Below are 19,944 nucleotides of genomic sequence, written 5' to 3'. Positions count from 1 at the left end.
ATAGTCTACTCACCAGTCCCCTGTTGGTGGACATTTGAGTGAATGCAGATTTTTGCTATTGTAAACAATACTGCAGCAGACATCTTTGTCCACTTCTGGAGGTCTTTTTGTAACATAGGCTCTTAGATTTCTCCAGTTTCTAGATGGAAAGAGCTTATTTACTGGAAAAAAAAAATTTATTGAGCTTTAGGCATTGGGGAGGCTCTGAGCTCAAAATAGGAGACTTGACCAGAATTTCACTTCTCAGATGTCCTGTAAAGGTCACTTAAGTGCTTTTCACTGTTTGCCAGCCTAGTGCTGCCCCAGACCTTAGACTCACTGCATCCTGTCTGTTTTTAATTGCTTGTGTCTTTGCCTGAGTAGTGGCATAACTGAGTCAATGCTTGGGCTCCCACCTGGTGGTCCATAGCCAAAAATTGTCTCCACTATCCAGGTATCAGTGATTACAATGCCTCAGAGCCTGGCTTCTAGAATTTACAGAGGCAGAGTAGCATAATGGTAAATAACTTGTATTCTGAGACACAACTGCCTGGGTACAAATCCCAGCTCTTCACGATGTATTCACAATATGACTCTGAACAAGTTACTTACCATCTCTGTGCCTCCATTTTCTTATCCACACAATGAGGATAGCAATAGTAACTACTTTATAGTGTTGTCATAAGGATTAAAGGAGTTAATGTATGTAGACTGCTTAGTTAATATATATAAAACACAGAATACAGTTATTATTTATTTGGCTATGGAAAAGCTGCCACACCAATCTTTCCATAAAATAGTTGATGACCTCCTTGCATTTTGGTGGGGAGTGGAGAGGGGGTGAAGAATTAGCTGTTATTAAATAGGTAATGTGTTCACATGGGTCAAAATTCAAAAAGTACAAAATGATATTTAGTAAAAAATTTTATCTTCTATTGGCAACATGGGGCTTATGTGGTGTGGGGAATAATTCTATTTCTCAACCTGGGAAGTGATTATATGAATTTACTTTATAATGATTTAATATACTTTGCATATATGCTTTATGTACTTTTATAGGTGTATTTCTTATTTTTAAAAAGGGCAGAAATAGTAGAAATCCCAAAGAGATGGGGAGAATTTTTACTGCTCAGTTCCCTTCTTCAATGGTAACAGGCTCTTTTGTATACTTCCAAAGATTTTTTTTTGCATCTATAAGCACATATTTTTAGTATACAAGTGTAGACTAACCACCACCTTGATTTTTCTCTTGTTTTCTTTTTACTTAAAGTATATCATAAGAGATCATTTTGTATTGGACATAAAGAGTTCTTAATTATTTTTTAAGTAGCTATATAGAATTCCATTGTATGGATACACCATTATTTAATCAGTCCCCTAGTGATAGACATTTAAGTTTTTGCATTTTTTTTTTTTTTTGCCATTTCAAGCCTTGTTTCAAATGCCGACATCGTACTTGTTATTGTACTTGTTTCAAATGCTAACATTGTACATTATTCCACACAAATTTAAGTAGCATATGTTCCTAGACATCTCCAGTTTTTGGGTGCCTAGCACTGTGTTAAAAATATGTGGGATATAAATAAATATCAGGTGTGGGTTTTGTCCTCCATGAGCCAACAATCTTGCTTTCATACTGAAATCCTAATATTTCCCCTGTGTTTTTAAAGCTTTTTATCTCTGCTCAAGAGAAACAATGCCTTCCCACTGAATCCTCCTGAAACAGCCTGTGTATGGCTTTTAGAATCAGGAAGAGTATTTGTAGTGGCAAAAAGCCAGAGTTTCATATCCAGCAGGATCCCTAGGGGAGGGCAGGGAAGGCTTATTGCCCCCCAAAAAGCATCCTCCACTCCTGCATATGTCAAAATCTTCTCTTTCACCTTAGCTCAAAAGCTTCTTTTCCATAAATACATCCCAAATCCCTCCAACTAGAAGTGAACAGTTCCTCCTCTGTGACCTCTTATAGCATGATTTCTGTGTCCTGCTGTCTTAGTTCATTTTCTGTTGCTTATAACAGAATACCTGAAACTGAGTAATTTATAAGAAAAGGAATTTATGTATTACCATTATGGAAGCTGAGAAGTCCAAGTTCGAGGGGCTGTGGTGAGAATCTTCTTGCTGGTAGAGACTCTCTGAAGCATCCCAAGATGGCATGGAGTATCACGTGGCTAGAAGGCTTAGTGTGCTAGCTCAGATCTCTCTTCCTTTTTTTATAAAGCCATGAATTCTCCTCCCATGATAACTTATTAATTCATTAATCCATGAATGGATTAATCCATTCATGAGGGCAAAGCCCTCATCAGCTCTTAAAGGTCCCAGCTCTCAATACTGTCACATTGGGGATGGATGTTCAAACCACAGCACCCACGTAGGGTATGAATAATTTTCCCCCCAAAATTATACTTTTTTTTGTTTACATGTCTTGTTTCCTACATTTGACCAGTTGGGGACCAAGTCTGATTCATCTTCAATCTCTCATAGCTTTTGCAAATCAAAAAGAGGAATAGGAAAAGAATCAGTATGTGCAGATGGTGATTTGAGATAGGATTGAGCTAGATAGAGGCAGAAGAATCTTTGTGTGTAACAAAGAGCACTTGCCCAGGAATCAGGAGGCCCTGGTTCGCTTGCATCTCAGCATCTTCATCTGTAAAGTGGGATCTTAATTCTGGCTGGGACAACTTTACTAGGTTGTGCTTAGGATCATGAAAGACAGCGCAACAGACTACAAAGGCATGCTATATGAATACAGGGAATGATAGTGTTTGGTGCTTAGCAACCCTTAAACATTAACATTTGATACATTAGCAAACTAAGCCTAGAGAGGCAATATGACTTGAGGTCAAGGTCAGGGGTAAGGTCTGAAAAGAGCAGAGGATAGTCATTTTAGGACCAGAAGAAATCTATTCCTTTCCTGCCTGTGTTGGTATTAGAAGGTCTGAATTCTCTGACTCCTGGGTTTACCTTAGTTTTGTTTTGTGAAGCCTCAACCTAGCATCAGGTCAGTAGAGGAATAAGAAAGAAGGAAGTTAATCTGGAGATAAATGAATCTCAAAAGAGAAGAAAAGAGATAGTTGATGAAAAAAGAGATAAAAACGACCACTAAGGTGTGGAGGAAAAGCTAAATATCTTTAGCAATTAAGGAAATGCAAAGTAATCCTCAAAATGCCATTTTCACTCACTAAGTTGGCAAATAAAGTAAGAATACATACTGTTGGCAAGTGTGCTGGGAAACTGGCACTCTTATACATTGCTAGTAGTCGTATAAAATGATGTAACTTTTTCTAGGGCAATTTAGAAATATATATCATAAACCCTTTGATCCAGGAATTCCCCCTTATAGGCAATTGTCCCATGGAGAAAATCACAAATATGCACAAGGTTGTTCTTTGCACTTTGATTTATAAAAAAGAAGAACTATAAACATATGTCTAATTGTTAAATTATGGTGTATCCATTCAGTGGAATACTATACAATGACTATAGCTAACCCTTACTGAGTTGTGCATTGTTGCCAGACACTGTGCTAAGTTATTTAAATTATTAACTTTAATCATTAGAATAATTCTGTGAGGATGCTATCATTATTTATCCCCATTTTGCAGATGAGGACACTGAGGCTCAGAGAGGTTAACTTGTCCTGGGCCACACTGCTAATAGGCTGAATAGTGTGGATTTGACTCTAGGTCTGTCTGATGCCAGTGCCCATGGCCTCAGTCACAGTGCTGTACTTCCAATGCAGCTGTTAAAAATCATGTTTTAGGCTGGGTATGGTGGCTCATGCCTGTAATATAAGCACTTTGGGAGGCACAGGCGGGCTGATCACTTGAGCTCAGGAGTTTGAGACCAGCCTGGCAACATGGCAAAACCCCGTCTCTACCAAAACTACAAAAAATTATCCAGGCATTGTGGTGCACACCTGTAGTCCCAGCTACTTGGGGGCGCTGAGGCGGGAAGATCACTTGAGCCTGGGAGGTTGCAGTGAGCCAAGATCACACCAGTGCACTCCAGCCTGGGTGACAAAGTGAGAGACCCTGTCTCAAAAAAAAAAAAAAATCATGTTTTAAGGGAATAGTTAATGACATTCTAAAATGACCATGGTATAATGACAAGTGAAAAAAGCAGGATACGAAATGATAGCATGTGATGGCAATTTTATTTTAAAAGTGTATGTATATATTTTTCAGAGAAAAATTAAAACTTCATAGCTGTTAGTAATGATTATCTCTGGGTGGTAATATTAAAGATTATTTTTATTTTCATCCCTATTATTTTTTGTATTTCCCAGTTTTTCTATAAAGATCATGTATTACTTCTATAATCAGCAAAAATAAAAATGTTAACATAAAAAGAGGTCTGAAAGCAAGCCTCTTATAGCCTTTATGCTTATAACACATCCATAGCAGTACTTCATTTTTTAATCTAAGTGACTAATGCTTTTGTGGTGTCTGATCACAGATGAGCCATATTTTCAGTCATTCTTTGGGGATGAGCAGCTACATAGCTGTATAATCTCTAGGGACTTTGACTACAGCAAAGTACCCTTTAGACCACAACCTCTTGTGCCCTTGTGATTTGTAATAATCTTCACTCCTTGGACTATAGTCTCCTGAGGAGGAGGGGTGGGTACTTAATGCAAGGAGTCCACAGATCTTTAAATGCATAAATGTTTTTCTCACTCGGTACGTTCTAAAATTACAGCTACTATTGTGGGTGAGAGTGGGTGAAGTGAGATTTTTTTTTTTTTAGTCTTAAGAAGGGCCCCTTATATCTAAAACGTGTGAACCACTGGAATAGAGTCTAAAAATAGTGGTTATTTAATTATCAGCATCATGAATAAAAGATGCTCAGTTCCGGCCCTTTGAATCAGGGTTTGTGTGTCTTTGCCCCACACTTAAAGAGATCACCTTATTATTTCCTAGCATCATCTTTGCCACCCATTCTCATCACATTTGTATACATTCTCTAAACCATCAATTGGTTTGTACATCTAAACTTTGTCCCCATATTTCTCCTTTACTAAGCTTAGCTCTTTACATCTAAAGCTGAATATGTCTCAAGCATAGCTTATTATGTAACACTGCCCCATCCCCTACCACAGCAAATATACTTTCTCCTGTTTTCCTTCTCTTGCATTTGGCAACATTATCCACTCAGCTCCCAAATTAGAAACCTTTGACTCCTTCTCCTCCCTTACTGTTCACATCCAATTGATCATCAAACCCAGTGTATTTTACCTCTCTAATGTACCTCAGAGTCATGCTGTCTGCTTCATCTTCACTGCAACTGCCTGCCTATTCTAACAGCTTCTCAACAGGTTCTTCCTTTTGGAGAATCACTCTACAAGGAAGGCAGAGGGCTCTTTCTAAAATGCAAATCTTGGCCGGGTGCGGTGGCTCATGCCTGTAATCCCAGCACTTTGGGAGACCGAGGTGGGAGGATCACCTGAGGTCAGGAGTTCGAGACCAGCCTGGCCAACATTATGAAACCCCATCTCTACTAAAAATACAAAAAAATTAGTGGGGCATGGTGGCGGGCACCTGTAATCCCAGCTACTCAGGAGGCTGAGACAGGAGAATCACTTGAACCTGGGAGGCAGAGGTTGCAGTGAGCCGAGATCGTGCCACTGCACTCCAGCCTGGGCAACAAAAGCGAAACTCCGTCTAAAATAAATAAAATAAAATGCAAATTTCATTATGTCACTCTCTGCTTAAAATCTTCAGTACCTCCCCATTGTCTACAAGATAAAGCCTACAATCCTCTGCTTGTCATTCAAGGCATGGCCCAATCTGGCCACAGCCTCATCTCCTGCTACACACAACAAGGCACGTACCTTGTACTCTGGTCACACCGAACACACCATACATTTAATTTTCATGTTTGTATTTTTTTTTAACCTTCACTGCCTAATGACAAATCTGTTTCTCTTTCATGACTCACCTCAAGCACATTTCCTCTAGGGAGACTTTTCTTGACATGACCAGATAGAACTCACGATTCCCTCATCAGTCTCTTCACTTCATCCCATAAACACTTCTATTATGACCTCAAATAACACTTTATGGCCATTATTTTCTCCACATTTGTTCTGTCTGTATGTGATACTCCTCAGGGGAAGCCCCCATGTCTTTTCATCTCTGTGCCTCTTAAACTCTACCATACTGATCACATTGTCCTCTGAACATGCTAGGCCTTTTTATGACATCCACCTTCAAACAGGTGGATCCGTCTGCTGGGAATGCCATTCTCCCTTTCTCCTCTGCACAAGCAAATATCTACTCATCTTTTGAGACTCATCTGAAGTGTGCTCTTTCTGAAATATGTGCACATTCTCGGTGTTAGCTGTTCCCCACTGTGTGCTCCCTTAGCCTTTTGGTAAACTCTTGATTTTAGCATTTGCTATGTAACATTTTATTATAATTATCAACATACATGACTGCCTCCCCTACCTGTCTCCCCCACCTCCACCCTTAGGCTTTGATATCTCAGCAGTTATCTTTATGTCTCTAGCACAAAGCACTATAGGTAAACAATAAATGCTTCCTTGGTCAATAATTAAATAAAGTCTTTTATGGTACATGGTGGCCTGGGTAGGTCAGTAGGCTTTGAATACTTATTTGTATATCTGGTCAAGCCACCTCTGGGTAGATGCTTGATTCATAGGCTTTTCTAGGTCTTGACTCGAAATCTCTCTGTATTGATTTTCCAGGTGCTTAATGATCAATAGTTGGTGCACTGCCTATCCTCACCTCCCCATGAGCCTTGGTTTTTATGCAACCTATGGTCATGCAGGGATGCCCTTATACCCTCCCACGATGTCATGATTGGCAGGCAGCTGACCAGTTCCATCATAGCAGCAGCCTCCGAAGCACCTGCCCCCACCCTCAGGTAAGAATCTGATAGTAAAAGAAAGACCTGTGGAGAAAGAGTGGACACAGGATCTGTGTATCCTTGGGGTACCCACACTTCCTAAGGCTCAGGGGCATTCTCTGTATACATGCAATCCCTTGGATAGCGTGGGGAATATATTGGGCCCATCCTTCATTACTCATGATGTCTTTTATGGGGGGGCATAGGGAAAGGAAGAGCATTGGGCTGAGCAGCTCAGAGGGCCCACTGCAGCTGAGCGGGGCTGGTTTCATGTTAACCTTCTAAGAGTTACAGGTCCAGGAATGTCCTAGAAGAGTATGATCCTTCAGGGCATGGTCTAGGACAAGGCAGGTCCTTCCTTTGCCTTGGCTTCTCTGTGGCATGCCTTCCATATTCTGCAGGTGTCTCTCTCCTGCCATCAGCTTTTCCTCTCAAGTTCCTAGCCTTTTTCATAGCTCCTGGCTCAGCCCCACTTAGAATTCCCTGAGTTCCATATCTGCCTGTTCTCTCTCTCTGCTCCCGTAGTAGTGTGATGGTGGTGGTGTATGTGCCCGCCTGTGTATGTTGGTAAGCAGGTAGAGGATGTATGTGAGACAGTAGGGAGGGCAGCCCCCTTTCCCAACAATGAGTGAGGTCTCGGGAATGTTGACTGGAGAAGGGAGATGCCTAAGCATACTTTGGGTTGCCCTACAATACTTTGGGGTCCAGAGGCTATGGGAGTGTGAGAAAGTGCTATGTCCCCTGGAGCCTCACAGATGGGCTGCAGTGCTGAGTCACTGCTGGGGGGCAGGCAGCAGTTAAATATACAGGAAGGAAGAAGGGAGGAAAAAGGAAGTGGGGATGGAGAATGTGGATGCTGGGGAGCCCATTTTGGGGGCAGTAATGAAGGAAAGTCAAGGTCCAGAGAGGCATTAGAGTCAGGTCCCCCTGAGCTATTTTCCCACATCCAACCAGAAAGAAATTACTGCCTGGAACATATTCTCAAAGCAAGGGTCAACGTAGACTCCCCCATTAACCTACCCCTTCCCTAGAGTGGGACTTTCACAGGGTTGAGGGATTGAGAAACTGAGCCCTTCCAAAAGGCTTACCCTGTTCATTGTCTACCCCCACCAAGCACCACCATGTAGGCAGGGAAACCTGAGGGCTTCATTTTGTGATTGCCGATGGCATGGCCCAACTTCTCTCTTCTGCCACAATCCAGTTTCGCTTCCTTTTCTGCAGCCTTTTTCTCAAAGATTCAAGGGATGGATAGAGAACCTCAAGGGGAGTGGGGTGCAAGAAGCAAATATCCTGGCTGCAAGAGCCAGAAGTAGAAGGCAATTGATAGTGAAGGGGAAATAAAACATTACTATTCATCATTTGCCTATTGTGTGCCTGGCTCTGCTAGGTGTGACTTGAGAGTATATGGGGAAGTAGGAGAGGAAGAGCAGGGTGATGGAGAATAGTATGGCAGCTGGGTGGGGGTTTAGGAAACCAAGAAGTCTGCAGGGAATGCAAAGCTGACATGGGTGGAGCCCAGCTCACGGTGGGTGCTCCCCTCAGAGTCAGGACAGCTTGATTGTGGCTGGGTCACAAGGGGCTGTTGCTAACGCTGGGGCATTCGCAGTGCAGAGGACCCAGCACGAGTGAAGCTATGGCCCAGAGGTAGAGCAACTCCCTGCTCTTGGCCTGCCATCCCCTGCCATCCCCCAGCCACCCTGATTGGCTCCACCCCAGAACCCCAGAAAGAGTCAGGCAGCTGTTCCAACTATTCCTGTAGGTGGGCCTCAGCATGGAAACAATGTGGAACTGTTGGAAAGTCCAGAAGACTCTGTGGGAGATAAATGAGGATGGGAACAGAACACTTATTGGTGAAAACGATGTGTTTTCCCTCAGTGCTGATGGATGGGGGCCCAGCTTGGGAATGTTAACCTTTTCCCAGACAAGTCTGCTGGAAAAGGAGAAGAGTGGCCACTTCAGGAAGGGCCCTACCCCCCAGGCCAGTGGCTTATGGGAAAGGGCCTTCCCCTGCCCCCACCCAGGGTAGCACAGGCAGGGCACAGGAGCCTCCCTGGCAATGACTGCCTACATGGAACTGCTGGGTCCCAATGACCCGTTTCCCTCCCCTGTGAAGGTTCAATGGGATGCCCATAAACCGTCCATTTCCCTTTGGCCTCAGAGTGCAGCGAGAGGTCTGAGGGCTATAGCTCTCCCTCCACTCCTCTCTACCTCTCAAAGGCAGGGCAGAGCACCCCTCTATTTTCACAGTGGACTCTGACAAATCTCCTGGCCTCTGCACTCACCCAAGGATAATCACATTCAGAGGAATTCTGCTGCCCCTGCTTCTCGGTGCTGCCATCCCATGTCCTTTGTCCCTGAAACCTTCCTCGCTGTCTCTGAGGAGGCTTACTTAGTCTAAGACAGGGCTTATTTTCCAAGCCCATCCTCTTATCATGTCTTGGGGAAATTGCTTACCAGAAGCTTGTCACCAAGGTGGTCTGATCTTATCCTCCACCTCAGGGGAGGGGTGGGCCTAGAGGCAGAGTGACCCCTTTGTGTCTTCCATGGAAAGGGAAAATAAATCAACAGAAGCTACCCTCTGCATGCCCCTCCTCAGCACCATGGAATGCCCAGTCCCACTCCTGCCATCCTTGCCAGCCTGAGAGGGCCATCCTGGCCCCGGTGTGGCAGGCCCAGTTGGGAGTGAACCGGAATTCTCCAGAGACAAAGCTCTGATTCACCAGCCAGGCCCTGACATAGCCGCCCCCTCCAGATTCCTGGGGGGTCAGTAAACAAACAGGGTGACAACCCCCGCCTCCTGGCCTGGCTCAGCCCCGCCTGCCTCCCTGAGAGGGCTTGCTTAGAGCCTGTCAGGATTCTGCCTGTCTGTGGCTCATCAGGCACTAGGTCTGGATTCCTGGTGAGGGATGATCATGGAGCTGCCGGATCCTGCTACGGACTCCCCAGGCAGCACAGGTAGGGTGAGCTCCTGGGGCTACAGGCTGGCTGAGTGCTGAGCTTTTCCCATAGCTTGACTGCTTCTTCACTTCCCTTTGTCGGTGTGGCTGTGAGCTATGATTTTAATGGGATAATTGATTTCCTAAATTGTCTGGAGAGTCTTGTGTGGGGAAGAAATATGGTTTGGGGGCAAGGGGAGACTACAAGAGTCTCAACCACTGACTAGCAGGGCTATTTTCTTTCCAAATGAATGCAAGCGTGTAGACAGGCAGGTAGGCAGGCGTGGGTCTCTCTAGTCTGTGGTAGAACAGCCCAGGCTGATTTCCTCCTCCAATTCCCCTTCCCTCCACCTGCTCCGTCCCCCTGGCTGGGCAGTTCTGGCACTGTGCTATAGGTAGCTACCTTCCTTGGGGCTATCTGGGATAACCACCCTTCCCCCAAACCCCACAATTCCCCCCATAGGGCCTTACCAGTGCCCAGGAGAGCAAGCGATAGAGTATGTGCCTGAGGGCTCAAGACTAGACTTTGGCAGGCTCCATGGCTTGTCCTCTTGGCCACCAACTCTGGTCAGAGTCCTCCGCTCATCTTTATGAGCAGTTCTCTTGAAGACTGTGTCCAGGCTTCCTGACTGTGGTGGGAAGTACAGGTGGGGAAGGGTGGTAGACACATCAAAGCCAAGGTTCATATGGGAAGTAAGACATAGATCACTGATCGTTCTCTCTTGCCAGTCTACTCCCTCTATAAATCTTTATGGAGAAACTTCTCAGCTTGCTTTTCTAGAAGGTTGAGTAAACTGTAGGACCCTGAAGTATGAGCCAACAGCTTACCTGGAATGATATGGTTGTCCAGAATTTGGGCAGTTCTGTGCAGCTTCTTACCTAATGTAGGTACTTCCAAGACCCCATCTGGGCAGTGGTCCTGAGGGGTGGGGTCCCAGCTTGGGAATGTTAACCTTTCCCTAGGGCCAAAATTTATAATAATGAGTAACAATAATAGTAGGCAGCAGTTCTATGTAATTGACCTGTACCAAGAGAAGACCTGGCAATGAACAGGACCACAGGGTCTTTCTTCATCTCAACCCCTGAACACACAGAGAATAGCGTTTCTGAACCCTGGCAGCAGCCCTTCTCTCCCCTTGTTCACACTTCTCTCACCCTTGGCTTGGTGCAGACCAGGGTGTGGCACAATTCAAGGATCAGAGGATGTTTGTGTTTCTGTCCAGGTTAGAGCTGCTGTCACCAGCCCTGCACCTCCTCAAGATGGTGCTGGGGTTCACTGCCTAAGCCTAAAGCTGTTGAACGGGTCTGTTGGTGCCTCTGGACCCCTGGAACCACCAGCCATGAATCTGTGTTGGAATGAAATAAAAAAGAAGTCTCATAACCTCCGGTAAGAAACAGGTCCCTTAGGGAATTGGCTTAGATGGTGTTGGGCTCCTTTTGCTGCTGCACCCTGTCCTTCTCCTCTCAGCCTGTGCATCCCCCTTTCCTCAGCCCACCCACTTCTCCCTTTCCTATGCTGGCACTGGGGAAAGAGCCTTGCTTTAGAAGTCAGGAGACTTGGATCTGAGCCTCAGTTTTAAGTCACCTTGAGTAACTTGTTTGAGTTCTCGAAATGTTAGCTTCCATTTGTTTTTGTTCTTTATAAGGACAAAAAATGAGTGGAGGAATAATACCTGTTCTAACTACCTCACAGTGTGGTCATGGGAATTCAAATCAGATGTGGAAATGCTTTCTAAACTTAAAAGTGCCGATGTATAAATGAAGGGGATGATTGCTCCCATCTCCTCTTCCTCTCATAGCTGTCCTACATCTTAGTAGGTCCCATCTGTTCTCTTCCCCATCCTTTTACGTTCTATCTATAAGTTTTCAGCCCACCTATTTCTCCCCAAACTAAGGGTAGCTCTGTAAGAGCCTAAAGGCAGTTTTTTTCCTCAGTTGTTCGGCTTTCCCTAGCTGTCTGTGCATGCCTGCCACTTTTTTTCTCCGCCCTCTATCATCAAAGCTTCTGGCTTCTGGCGGGCTTTATTAGGGGTGAGGCATTGTGGATAAGTTGATAGAATGCAGGCTTTGGAGTCAGGTAAACCTGAGTTCAAATCATAGTTCTATCAATGACTTAACTGTGTGACCTTTAGGAACCTACTTACCCTTTCTGAGCAATAAGAATGCCTACCTGATAAGGTTGTTGTAAGAATTAGTTGAAGCAATAATTTAGGTAAAGATCTTGGTCTAGGTGGTGGTGGGAAGGGGAGCAATGAATAAAGATAGTTATTATTGTCAGCCAAGGGGAATGGCTTGATGACTGCACATATTCTTGGCCAGCCTCCAGCCTCCTACCATGGTTCATTTGGAGGGCAGCGGGGTGGGAGGGCAGACAGAGATAATTATACAGTACAGATTTTTCTGTTTCCATATCTCAGACCTCTAGCCAATGTTCCTTTGGGTCCCAAGGGCTGTTATATTCATATGCATCCTTGCACATGTGCATGCCTACACTCAACCACCCAACTTGCCCTTTCCACTTACTGAATCCTCTCCTGCTCAGAGGGCAGTTCGGAACAGCCTCTATGGTTGAGCAGTTTGGCGTGACTTGAATTCTACCAGGGCAAGAGGGGAACCAGACAGCTGTCACCTCTAATGCCCTTGCTCAGTTTCCTACCCTTCCCAGCCTATTGTTTGGCATGCAACTGAAGTAACTGAGATCCACAAAGTGACATTTTAAGCCATTCAAGTTTGGGATGCCTCCACACCCATGGTTCTACCTACTGGTTTTAGTACTGTGCTCCATGTGGAGGTGCCTTGGGACCCTTTTTGGGTGGATAAGAGGGAGGACTCCAGGCCTCCTCCCACTTGAACCAGAAAAGCTCCTCCTGAATTTGTTCTCGATATTAAAGTTCCATATAACTTAGTTTGGGAAAAAAGTTTTGCCACTTAAAAAGAAGACTGAACATCACTGGTTTTACCCATTGTGTGCAGCGCTCGCCTAGAGGCCTTCTCAGACCACAGTGGAAAGCTTCAGCTTCCTCTTCAAGAGATTATTGACTGGCTCAGCCAAAAGGATGAGGAGTTGTCAGCTCAGCTGCCCCTACAAGGGGATGTGGCCCTGGTGCAACAGGAGAAGGAGACACATGCGGTAGGTTAGAATCAGAGAAGCTGTGGTGTGTAGCCTCTCAGCTGGGGAGGAATCCCTTCTGCAGTACCCTGACAGACACCCAGCTCTGCTTAGATACCTAAATGAATAGGAGGCTGTATGCAATCCTACTAGCCTGTGGCTAGCATGCCACAGCCTAAGTCAAGTATTTTCTTTCTACCCCTCCCATCAAATTCTGGCCCCCCTTAAAATACTGCCATGATTTTTAATGGGAATATGGGGAAATGAACATAATATAATGCTAAATGAAAAAACACAGGATACAAAACTAAGTGCAAGTGGATCTCAATTGTATAAAAATGTATATAGATGAGTGTGATGTTTACATACATATAACAGCATAGGAAGGAACTATATCAAAATGTTAACAATGGTTAATTCTATGTAATAAAATTGGAGTTCCTAATTTTCTTCATATCTTTCTGAAATTTCTAGTATTTCTGTGATATATATTACTGCTGTAGTTAAAATACTTCTTAAAATGACTACAGAATGAAATATAATACAGCAATAAAATAAAATAAACTATAACTGCGTGCCACAGCATGGGTGAATCTTACAGACAGTATGTTGAGTGAAAGAAAAGCCGGATACAAAAAGAGTACATACTGTATGATTCCACTTATATAAAGTTTTAAAATAGGCAAAACTAATCAGTGGTTTTACAAGGATTGTGGTCACCTTTGTGGGAGGGGAGGGAGGGGTGGGGCGTGAAGATGAGATAGTGACTAGGAGGGCCCACCGGGGATGCTGATAGAATTCTGTTTCTTGATCTCAGTACTGATTACATCAAAATGTACACTTTTAGTTTGTGTACCCTGTGTATATTTCAACCAAAAATTTAGTTATAATTTTAATATAAATCCTGCCTATCTTGGTTTTGATTTTCTTAAGACCGTTACAGGAAGCTTTCTGAGTCTTCTGGAGAACCAAGATCCCCACATTTTTCTCTATCCTGTGGCACAGACAGACAAATTTCATACTAAACAGACCTCCCAGTGTCAGAGTTATTTTTCTGCCTATCAGGAGGATTGCACGTCTTTTTGTCTAGGTAGTTCAAAGATACCTGATAATGCCAAAGAATCACGTCGCACTGAGAAGAAAGGCTGTCAGTTGCAGGATGGAATGTAAAGTGATTGAAAAACTTTCCTTTCCTGTTGACCATATTGCTAAACTTTATAGGCCTTTATGGAAGAAGTCAAGTCTCGGGGCCCCTACATCTATTCTGTGCTGGAGTCGGCTCAGGCCTTCCTGTCCCAGCACCCATTTGAGGAATTAGAGGAGCCTCATTCTGAGAGCAAAGGTAGGTGGTCTTCTGTTTTTCCCACTTCTTCTTGAGCCGTGTACTGCTGAACAAACACCCTCCTGCCTTCCCCAAACTCATTTTCTTATCTGTTATCTGGGAGGATAGTTTCCCCCAGGAGTCCATCCAAATTTGGGGGAAAGCAAGATTCCTACTGCAGGAAAATAAAGCAAAGAGAATATAGCCTGGAGCAGGGGTCAACAGTTGTGTGACCCAAAGCTGTATGTGGCTCTTTGGAGCAGCATGTGTGGCCATTTAATGAGATGTGGAAAAGAAAAACAAAAAAACCACTCAAATGAATTGAACTGACTCAATAAATAAAAGTACCAGTATGTCCTTTAAAAACACAGTGCTGGCTGGGCACAGTGGCTCATGTCTGTAATTCCAGCACTTTGGGAGGCTGAGGCAAGAGGATCACTTGAGCCCAGAAATTCAAGACTAGCCTGGGCAACATAGTGAGACCCCCATCTCTACAAATTTTTTTTTGAGATGGAATCTCACTCTGTCGCCCAGGCTGGAGTGCAGTGGTGTGATCTTGGTTCACTGCAAGCTCCACCTCCTGGGTTCACGCCATTCTCCTGCCTCAGCCTCCCGAGTAGCTGGGACTACAGGTGCTCGCCACCACACCCAGCTAATTTTTTTTGTATTTTGAGTAGAGACGGGGTTTCACTGTGTTAGCCAGGATGGTCTCGATTTCCAGACCTCGTGATCCACCTGCCTCGGCCTCCCAAAGTTCTGGGATTACAGGCATGAGCCACCACGCCCGGCCCCAAATTTTTTTTTCAATTAGCTAGGTTTTGTGGTGTGTGCCTGTAGTCCCAGCTACTTGAGAGGCTGAAATGGGAGGATCACTTAAGCCCAGAAGTTCAAGGCTGCAATGAACTATGATTGCTCAACTACATTCCAGCCTGGGCAACACAGCAAGACCCTGTCTCCAAAAATAAATAATATAAAATAAAATAATAAAGTAAAATAATCATAATTTTAGAATACTGCTTTATTCCAACATCGAGGGACATGCAAACCAGCAAATAATAAACCTTTATAAAATCTAAAAAGTTAGGTGATGATTGCCTTTGAAAGGCAAATTGACTATGACTCTTTGGGATTTTTTTGTGTTTAGTCTTTGTTTTTGAGACAGCCTCTTGCTCTATAATCCAGGCTGGAGTGCAGTGGCGTGATCACAGCTTATTGCAGCCTTGACCTCCCAAGCCCAAGCGATCCTCCTGACTCAGCCTCAGCATCCTGAGTAGCTGGGACTACAGGCGCATGCTACCACACCCAGCTAATTTTTGCATTTTTTGTAGAGACCAGGTCTCGCCATATTGGCCAGGCTGGTCTTGAACTCTTGGGCTCAAGTGATCGGCCTGCCTTGGCCTCCTAAAGTGTTGGGATTACAGGTGTAAGCCACTGCACCCAGCCAACTGTGACTCTTTGATACTGACTCCGATGACTTCTAGCCCCTTCCCTTGATAGAGAGGGCCATTCTGGTCTAGATTCAAATAAGGCAGCGGGATGGGACTCATGGTGACTAGATGTGAGTGGTGGTCTAGCAAGCCCTCTTCTCCGAAAAGAATCCTCAACCCTCTGAGATGGATTGTCAATAGCCTGAAAGAACCCTTTGTGAATTGAGCCCTTTGTCAATGCCATATGCCCTCTTAGTTTACTTCTGGCCCCTCAATGGGAGGGCCAGTACTTAATTTGATGCCCAGTGGGCCTCAGATAGGACAAGCTCTAGAAAGAGCAGCACAATTCTAGTTAGCCTGGGGCTATGGGGCTCTGGACCTTCTGAGGAGAGATCTGAGGGAGGAAGAAGAAATCTATAGATTAGGAGCCTAGGTGGAAAAGCTGGACACGTACCAACTTCTCCTGGGCTGAGCCTTCATAAAATGCCTCCCCTTGGCTGGAAGTGGGCAACAGAAACTAATGCAAAATCACATTCCAGGGTCATATGAGTAGGGCTCTAGATGGTTTGCCTCACTATGCCTCTTATAATGTCTTACTTTTTCATTTCCTACTGTTTTAAAATATGAGGAAGTCCTCATGATACATAGTAAGTGGAAAAAATCAGTATGGTCTCTTGACCGTGGTGGTGGATATGTAAACCAACGCATATGGTAAAATCACATAGAACTAAACACACGTGTACACACATGCACACACGAATACAAGTAAAACTGGGGAAACTTGGACAAAATTGGCAGATTATGTCAATATCAATATCCTGATTGTGATATTGTACTGTAGTTTTGCAAGATGTTATCATTTGGGGAAACTGGGTAAAGGGTACATGAAATCTCTGTGTTATAACTGCCTATGACTCCACAATGATTTAAATATAAACAGTTTTTTTTAAGTGAATGTATTAAAGGCCTCGACCATGGAAAAATATGTATTTGTGTGTATATGAATATATACACAAACATGCCCACATGTACACACACACACATATTTATAAAGGGCTGTTTCTGTCTCTTTCTCTGGGCTGACCCTGCCTGGTTGGCCTAACTTGGCTTCCTGCCTCCTCTTGCAGATACCTCCCCGAAACAGCGAATCCAGAATCTCAGCCGCTTTGTATGGAAGCAGGCGACAGTAGCCAGTGAACTGTGGGAGAAGCTGACAGCCCGCTGTGTGGACCAGCACCGTCATATTGAGCGGACTCTGGAGCAGCTCTTGGAGATTCAAGGGGCAATGGAGGAACTAAGCACTACTCTGAGCCAAGCTGAGGGAGTCCGAGCCACTTGGGAGCCCATCGGGGATCTCTTCATTGATTCACTCCCAGAGCACATCCAGGCTATTAAGGTATGCAAGCCCCCTCCCCTGACTACAGTCTACCCTGAGACCTGACACTCTCCCCAGACCCTGACAATGTTTCTGCTGCTGAGACTTCATTGTTGGCCTGGACTGCAACTGAACTGCCATCAGTTTATGTGCTAGATTTGGGGCTGGTTTGGCTGGAGTCTCTTCTGTTTTTCTACTTTCTTCTCTTTTCCTGGTGTTTTCTGAGGATGAGAGGAAGAGGATAAGGACAGTGGCCACCCACACCTTAGTCTGGTTGCCCTAATAGGCAAGCACTAGCCTGTGTTATTGAAACAAAACCTCTGGGTGAAGAGGGAAGAGTAGAGGTGAATGACTATTGGTTCTTTTTTCCCACTCTGTCTGCTGTGGCACTTGGGTCCTGGTTCTCCAGTTGTTCAAAGAAGAATTCTCCCCCATGAAAGATGGAGTAAAGTTGGTGAATGATCTGGCCCACCAGCTTGCCATTTCTGATGTGCACTTGTCAATGGAGAATTCCCATGCCCTGGAACAGATCAACGTCCGATGGAAACAACTACAGGTAGAAGAGCAGCCTGGAGTGAACCATGGGGAGGTGCCTCCATATAACTAGGCTTGGTGGAAACTTCTTCAGGGTTATGGAAATGGGATGTGCATGGGAAAAGAGGAGTGGAGAATGTAGAGCTAGGGAATGGGCTTTTCAACCTCTACGCTGCAGGGAATGATTGAAGTGAATAAGAGGGGTCTTTCTGGATTTGGGCACTCAGGATAGACAGGAGCAGGGGAAGAGTGACTGTGGCCTGGAATTAGGGATGCTCTGCTGTGACTTTTGGGAGTTCTGGGGGATGGCTAGGAGTTGGATGACGGTGGGAGAGGCTGGAACCAGAGAAAAGCCAGTCTCTGAGGAAGCTCATAAAGATTCCCGGAGGTACCTGGGGATCCCACTCTAAATAACTGGAATGAATCTACTGATCTCACCCTGTTCTTTCCATAGGCGTCAGTTAGTGAGAGGCTTAAGCAGCTCCAGGATGCCCACCGGGACTTTGGGCCTGGGTCACAGCACTTTCTCTCCTGTACGTGAACCAAACTGGACTCCACTTAGCAGAACCTCAGCCATCTTCCTGGAGAGTCTATTGTTATCCCCTGGGGCCCTGGTGGGAGCCCAGTATACCTTGACACCCGAGAAGCAGTAAGGATAAAACAGTGTGGTATAGTGGTTAAAAGAGCAGTCTCTCGGCTGGGAGTGGTGGCTCACGCCTATAATCCCAGCACTTTGGAAGGCTGAGGTGGGCGGATCACCTGAGGTCAGGAGTTCGAGACTAGCCTGGCCAACATGACAAAACTCCATCTCTACTAAAAATACAAAAATTAGCTGGGTGTGGTGGTGGGCGCTGTAATCCCAGCTACTTGGGAGGCCGAGGCAGGAGAATCGCTTGAACCCAGGAGATGGAAGTTGCAGCCTGGGCGACAAGAGTGAAACTCCATCTCAAAAAAAGAAAAAAGAAAAAAAAAAAAAAAGAACAGTCTCTCAAATTGGAGAGATCTGGATCTGAGGCACCGCACCTCAACCTAACAGCTATGCAGGCTCAAAATTTAGAAAAATAGCTCACTGTTTTGGAACCTCAATTTTCCCATATGTAAAAAGAAGGAAAAATATTACCTAGCTCATCAGGTTATGGGAATTAAATGACTTTATTTTTTCAAAGATATTTATTGAGGGCCTTCTGTGAGCCAGATACTGCTCTAGGCACTGGGGCTGCATCAGTAAACAAAACACACAGAAATCCTTAGACAGCTTATATTCTAGCTGGGGAAACCAGACCACAAACAAATAAGTAAAATATATATAAGGTTACTTGGTGACAAGGGCTATGGAAAAAATTAAAGCAGGGAAGGCATGGATAGGGAGTGCTGGATTTAAGCGGGGAGGTGTTGCAATTTTCAACAGGGTGATTAACAGAGGCCTCACTGAGAAGGTGGCAATTGAGCAGAGGTCTAAAGAAGGTGAAGGGTTGACCTGTGTGGATGATAACTGAGGGAAGAGCATACCAGACAGAGGGAACAGCATATTCCACATGCTTAAGGTAAAGATGTGTCTGGAAAACAGCAAGGAGAGCAAAGTGCGGGGGAGTAGGGGAGGCTGGAGCATGTAAGGCCTTGTAGGCAATGGGAGGAACTTCAGATTTTATTCTCAATACAATGGAGAACGATTGGCACGGTTTGAGCCAAGGGATGGCATGATCTGCCTTATGTTTCAACAGAGTCAGGGTGTTGAGAAGAGACTACTGGGGAGCAACAGTGGGAACAGGGAGACCTATTTGAAGGTACATTGCAATAATCCAGGTGAAGGATTATGGTGGCCCAGACTGGGAGCTGGTGGTGGCCCAGACCAGGGGGCTGGTAGCAGTGGAGATGGTAAGAATATACAGACGGAAAAATGAGATATGCACACAAAGCAATGAGCATAATATCTGGCACATAGTAGGAGCTCAGTAAATGTTAACTGTGGTTAAAATTATTGCTATTATAATCATTGGCATACAGCTATACCTGCAGTCAGAGGACTCTTGTACCGAGGAAAACTGCAGTGAGCAAGCTGACCATGTAAACGGGGCCATTCCTTGAAGTTCAAAAGATAGACACAGGCAGAGAGAGGCATGAGTTTCCAGAGTTCCTCATGAGAGAGAGAGAAGTGGGCAGTACCATTACCCACAGTCCCACAGGACTGAGAAGCTTGACCTTCTAGGGGAAGAGCTTTGAGCCCTAAGAGTAAAGTGGAGTCTACTTCATATCCACAAGAGTAATCCAGCTGCCTGCAGCTGATGGGTAGAAATGGCAGTCTGCTTAGGGAGAAGATTGTCAGGGTGGCCAAGGCCAAGTATTCCTGTTCATACCCTTGCCACATCTCTGGTATGTTAGGATATCGGTGACAGCCT

At 44.8% G+C, this 19,944-nt stretch overlaps 1 protein-coding gene across 3 annotated transcripts in view; it reads left to right on the top strand.

Moving 5' to 3' along the window:
- The window catches only part of DRP2 (dystrophin related protein 2), a 44,787-nt gene that overhangs the window by 5,397 nt on the left and 19,446 nt on the right, over positions 1-19,944 (top strand). For 2 of the 3 annotated variants that reach the window (XM_009197947.4, XM_017954285.3), the window contains exons 2-8: positions 6,686-6,864; positions 11,006-11,169; positions 12,756-12,912; positions 14,113-14,233; positions 16,767-17,035; positions 17,424-17,570; positions 18,003-18,081. In XM_009197947.4, the coding sequence (XP_009196211.1) occupies positions 6,748-6,864; positions 11,006-11,169; positions 12,756-12,912; positions 14,113-14,233; positions 16,767-17,035; positions 17,424-17,570; positions 18,003-18,081 (1,054 nt within the window). In that variant the 5' untranslated portion in view covers positions 6,686-6,747. Of the gene's footprint in view, positions 1-6,685; positions 6,865-11,005; positions 11,170-12,755; positions 12,913-14,112; positions 14,234-16,766; positions 17,036-17,423; positions 17,571-18,002; positions 18,082-19,944 lie in introns of those variants that run through there. The other variant, XM_031660871.1, reaches the window with a different exon arrangement.

The sequence above is a fragment of the Papio anubis genome, chromosome X (genome assembly GCF_008728515.1).
Source record: "Papio anubis isolate 15944 chromosome X, Panubis1.0, whole genome shotgun sequence".
Classification (NCBI taxonomy): domain Eukaryota; kingdom Metazoa; phylum Chordata; class Mammalia; order Primates; family Cercopithecidae; genus Papio; species Papio anubis.
This window is presented reverse-complemented; position numbering and strand designations above follow the sequence as displayed.